Source organism: Octopus bimaculoides, chromosome 28 (assembly GCF_001194135.2).
Source record: "Octopus bimaculoides isolate UCB-OBI-ISO-001 chromosome 28, ASM119413v2, whole genome shotgun sequence".
NCBI classification, from domain to species: Eukaryota; Metazoa; Mollusca; class Cephalopoda; order Octopoda; family Octopodidae; genus Octopus; species Octopus bimaculoides.
The window spans coordinates 2818121-2823633 of record NC_069008.1 but is presented as its reverse complement, the minus strand read 5'-3'; the positions used below and the strand labels follow the sequence as shown (position 1 = coordinate 2823633).

Genomic DNA, 5513 nt, shown 5'->3' with positions numbered 1-5513 from the left:
TAATGTTGTCCAAAAATGTTTAATAATATTACAATAATGTTGTCCAAAAATGTTTAATAATATTACAATAATGTTGTCCAAAAATGTTTAATAATATTACAATAATGTTGTCCAAAAATGTTTAATAATATTACATCATCATCATCATCATCGTTTAACGTCTGCTTTCCATGCTAGCATGGGTTGTCCAAAAATGTTTAATAATGTTGTCCAGAAATATTTAGTAATATTGTCCAAAATGTTTAATAGTATTACAATAATGTTGTCCAAAAATGTTTGATAATATTACAATAATGTTGCCCCACAATGTTTAATAGTGTTGCAATAATTTTGTCCCTAAATGTTTACTAATGTTTCAATAATGTTTCAATAATATTTCTTTGTGTGCTTGTATCATTGCAGATGACCACGCCCGGATAAGTTTACAAGAAATACCTCAGGGGTTTACCACAGATTATATCAATGCTAATTATATTGATGTAAGTATATGGCATTGCACCTTATAGATGTCGACCACATTGACGAGGGGGTGAAGGTGTAAAGCATAACAGCTTATACTCACCTGTAAGCAAGGCACAGAATAAGGCGTGAAATACAGATTCCCAGCTTAGGGAAGGCGTTAACAGCTCTTCTTATAGGAAACACTTTTTCTTAATGAAACTTGTAAAGTGTATCTTGTGTATCAAAGAATATATTATTCAAAGAAATTCCAACTCTGTTTAATTTTTGCGTTTTATTTATATCATCATCATCATCATCATCGTTTAACGTCTGCTTTCCTTGCTAGCATGGGTTGGACGATTTGACTGAGGACTGGTGAAACCAGATGGCTACACCAGGCTCCAATCTGATCTGGCAAAGTTTCCACAGCTGGATGCCCTTCCTAATGCCAACCACTCCGAGAGTGCAGTGAAACCGTTTACGTGCCACCTGCACAGGAGCCAGTCCAGCAGCGCTGGCAACGATCTCACTTGAATGTCTTTACATGTGCCACCAGCACAAGTGCCAGGGAGGCGACGATTTGGCACTTGTGCCATCCCGGTTTCGCTTCGCTTGCCCCAACAGGTCTTCGTAAGCTGAGTTACGTGTCCAATGAAGGAGACGACGTTGGCACGGGTGCCAGTCATCGAATTTAATTCGATTTCGATTTCACTTTCCTCAACAGGTCTTCGCAAGCGGAGTTTAGTGTCCAATGAAGGAAAGGCACGCATAAGTGGACTGGCTACACCCCTGGCAGAGGCCTTGGATTTAGGTCTCACTTGGCTTGCCGGGTCTTCTCACGCACAGCATATTTCCAAAGGTCTCGGTCAGAAGTCATAATAATATAAGATAATGAAATGATAGAATACTAAATGTCCGTTCTGATTGCACTAGTACTTTCATGCATTAAGCTATGCAATCTTCAGGTTCATGTAGTAGTGGTGTCAGTTATATCTTACAATATACAACTGTAGTGAGATGGCTAAAGTGTGTGCCTTAAATACATTGGTAAAGGCTCCAGAATGTTAAGTATTGCAAACTGTACTCTGACCAATCAGTGTGTGGCTTCACGAAATTACTTAAGTTGATTGGTGTTTGGTTTAGGCATCACGGTTTGTTGAACATGTCAAGGGACCTGTATTTTGACCCTGGCCAAAGCAGTAATTGTTGGGCTATTTTTAGAAATGTTGTAGACAACATTTCTCAGGATTTTTACATTACATTTATCATCATCACTTTTATTATTGCTGTCATTGGTGGTGGTGGTGGTGGTGGTGGTGGTGGTAGTGGTAGCAGTAGCTGTGGTAATAGAACATTAAACGCTAAATAAGATTATTTTTACTGACTTTGCTCTTGACTTAGCAGTCATCTAAATTATGTAAAAATGAAAATAACACTGACATCTGATTTTAGCAGAGATATTTACCAAGATTACATAAAAATATCTTGAAATACTAAAGAGTATTAGACATATGAAAGTGCAGGAATGGCTGAGTGGTAAGTAGCTTGCTTACCAACCACATGGTTCCGGGTTCATTCCCACTGTGTGGCACCTTTGGCAAGTGTCTTCTACTATAGCCTCGGGCCGACCAAAGCCTTGTGAGTGGATTTGGTAGACGGAAACTGAATGAAGCCCGTAGTATATATATCCATATATATACATGTGTGTGTGTGTATGTGTTTGTCCCCCCAACATCGCTTGACAACCGATGCTGGTGTGTTTACGTCTCCGTAACTTAATGGTTTGGCAAAAGAGACCGATAGAATAAGTGCTAGGCTTCCGATTTGCTCGACTAAAGGCGGTGCTCCAGCATGGCCACAGTCGAAAGACTGAAACAACTAAAAGAGTAAAAGGAGTATATATTCATATTTCGAGTTCTGTCTTCCCTGTTTCCATCAACATACCTATACGCGCATATACACACATATATATACATTCATAAATCCATACCTTGTGTACAGTCCCCCATGTGCTTGAAGGGCTTCTTCTAGAACTTATAACGGTTGCTACTTAAGAGTTTGACCCATGTTACTTGTGATGCTGTAAATAGCTTTAAACACTAAAAACTGTTTTTATTGCATTCTAAGTCTCTGCATTGGATGTAATGCGTTTCCTCTTTCTTTTGCAGGGGTTTTGTAAATCAAAAGAATATATTGCAACTCAGGGTAAGTGAAATATTTATTAATTACACACACACACACACATGCTGACATACACACAAGTACAACCATAAACATGCATACACACACGCACACACACACACAGACATGTATATATTATGTATTACTCTTTTACTTATTTCAGTCATTTGACTGCAGCCATGCTGGAGCACCGCTTTTTAGTCGAGCAAATCGACCCCAGGACTTATTCTTTGTAAGCCTAGTACTTATTCTATCGGCCTCTTTTGCTGAACTGCTAAGTTTCGGGGATGTAAACACATCAGAGCAGTGGTTGTTAAGCGATGGAGGTGACACAAACGCAGACACAAAGATACACACACACACACACACATATATACGTATATATGACAGGCTTCTTTCAGTTTCCATCCACCAAATCCACTCACAGTTTGGCCGGCCCAGGGCTATAGTAAGACACTTGCCCAAGGTGCCATGCAGTGGGACTGTACCCAGAACCATGTGGTTAGGAAACAAACTTCTTCCCACACAGCCATGCCTGCGCCTATAAATCATCATTTAACGTCCGCTTTCCATGCTAGTATGGGTTGGACGATTTGACTGGGGACTGGCGAACCAGATGGCTACACCAGACTCCATTCTGATCTGGCAGAGTTTCTACAGCTGGATGCCCTTCCTAACGCCAACCACTCCGAGAGTGTAGTGGGTGCTTTTTATGTGGCACCGGCACAAGGGTCAGTCCAGCGGTGCTGGCAACAGCCATGCTCAAATGGTGTTTTTTTACGTGCCACCTGCACAGGAGTCAGTCCAATGTTTTGTTCACATGCCACCGGCACTAGTGCCAGTAAGGCGAAGCTGGAAACGATCGCGCTCAAATGGTGCTTTTTACGTGCCACCAGCATGGACGCGAGACTGCTGCTCTGGCAGTGATCCCGCTGCTCTGGCAGTGATCCCGCTGCTCTGGCAGTGATCCCGCTGCTCTGGCAGTGATCCCGCTCGGATGGTGCCGTTAGCGCTCTACTGGCATGGGTGCCAGTCATCTATATATATATATATTTTGCTTTCCATAAACAACTTGCACAGATGCAAGTGTGACCAGTTGATAGCCCCACATAGTAGATGCTAGCAAGCCTATGGGGTCATCAAGGGAGAATGCACACTGTTTTGTTGTCTTGCTCTTGACAGCATTATTACACTCCAGCTCCACTCACTGAGATGCGGCCCCGCTTGCTAGATCAACTGGTTATTAGGTTTTGCTCAACATTCTTCTAGCCATTGTTCAGCTTATTGTCTTCTTTAAACCAAATCCAGTGCCTTGGTTTCTCCTCTGTAGCCTGAATGTCACTCACGGTGGCATTTGCTTTACGATGATTTAGGCCTAGCAACAATAACAGTTGTCTCACCCTGTTTCCAGTGAATCCTCTTCATCGAATCTTTGATCGCAAAATGCTCTGCTTTCCACTCTGTGTCTTCTCATTCCTCAAGGACGTTTTTAGAACAGTCAATCTTTTGAGTCCATGCTACGGCCATATCATGTTGAATGCACTGGTTCTTGTCCAATCACCGGAGGCGCAATGGCCCAGTGGTTAGGGCAGCGGATTCGCGGTCATAGGACCGTGGTTTCGATTCCCAGACTGGGCGTTGTGAGTGTTTATTGAGCGAAAACACCTAAAAACTCCACGAGGCTCCGGCAGGGGATGGTGGCGAACCCTGCTGTACTCTTCCACCACAACTATCTCTCACTCTTTCTTCCTGTTTCTGTTGTGCCTGTAATTCAAAGGGGTCAGCCTTGTCACACTCTGTGTCACGCTGAATCTCCCCCAAGAACTATGTTAAGGGTACACGTGTCTGTGGAGTGCTCAGCCACTTGCATGTTAATTTCATGAGCAGGCTGTTCCGTTGATTGGATCAACTGGAACCCTCGATGTTGTAAGCGACGGAGAGCCAACTGAACTGAACTGTCCGATCACCAAAGTCAAGCAATGTTGGGCCTAGTTAGTACTTAGATGGTTGACTGCTTGGGAAACCTAGGTGCTGTAAGCATCTTACATTTGAAGGTAGTGCTCCAGCATGGCCACATTCAAATGTATAATCCTTTGTTAATCTTCATACAACCGAAGAAAGCTGTAAACTTACTCTAATAAGAAACCCAAGATTTCTGTTGATATCATACTAACTGTGGCCCCTATGCTTGCATTGTAAGACATGTTGGTCATTGTTGGAACAACTTTCATCAATCTACTGGATCCTGGTTGACTTATTGCTGAACATTACACAACCTCCACCACAAACAACCACCACCAATAGCAACAAGAAACTCATTTTTTTTCTTTAAATCTGTTTGACAATCATTGAGTGAATGTCTATCTGTTTGCTCTGCTCGCTAAAGAAGGGGTTGTTTCTCTGTTGCAGGTCCCCAGTACAGAATTGCAGCTGCTTTTTGGCAAATGGTGTGGCAAGAACAGGTTCGGTGCATTGTCATGGCAACAGGACTATTTGAACATGCAACTGTAAGTTTGAAATATTGGACATTCTTCTACAACTCAAGTGAATCGTGTTTATTGTGCATTTTTGTGGGTTTTGTTTGCTTTACATCTGTTTCGAACCAACAATTTATTTCTTTTTTGAAGCCTGGGACTTATTGTATTGGTCTCTTATGTTGAATCGCTAAGTTATGGGTGCAATAAACAAACCAACATTGTTGTCAAGTGGTGGTTGGGGGACGAATACAGACACAGACATACACACACTTGTGTATATATCTATCTATCCCCCCTCTCTCTTTCTCTCTCTTTTTCTTTCTCTCTCTCATTCTTTCTATCTTTCTTTCTCTCTATATTTCTTTCTCTCTTTCTTTCTCTCTCACTTTCTCTCTCTCTCTCTCACTCACTCTC

The 5513-nt window shown here is 42.1% G+C and overlaps 1 protein-coding gene across 1 annotated transcript in view; it reads left to right on the top strand.

Moving 5' to 3' along the window:
* Window positions 1-397: 397 nt before the first annotated feature.
* LOC106882921 (receptor-type tyrosine-protein phosphatase kappa) overlaps window positions 398-5513 on the top strand; it is a 10272-nt gene continuing 5156 nt past the window's right edge. Inside the window, exons 1-3 of the mRNA XM_052977735.1 lie at window positions 398-479; window positions 2610-2646; window positions 5032-5129. Of these exons, the coding sequence (XP_052833695.1) occupies window positions 5067-5129 (63 nt within the window). The 5' untranslated portion in view covers window positions 398-479; window positions 2610-2646; window positions 5032-5066. The remainder of the gene's footprint in view (window positions 480-2609; window positions 2647-5031; window positions 5130-5513) is intronic.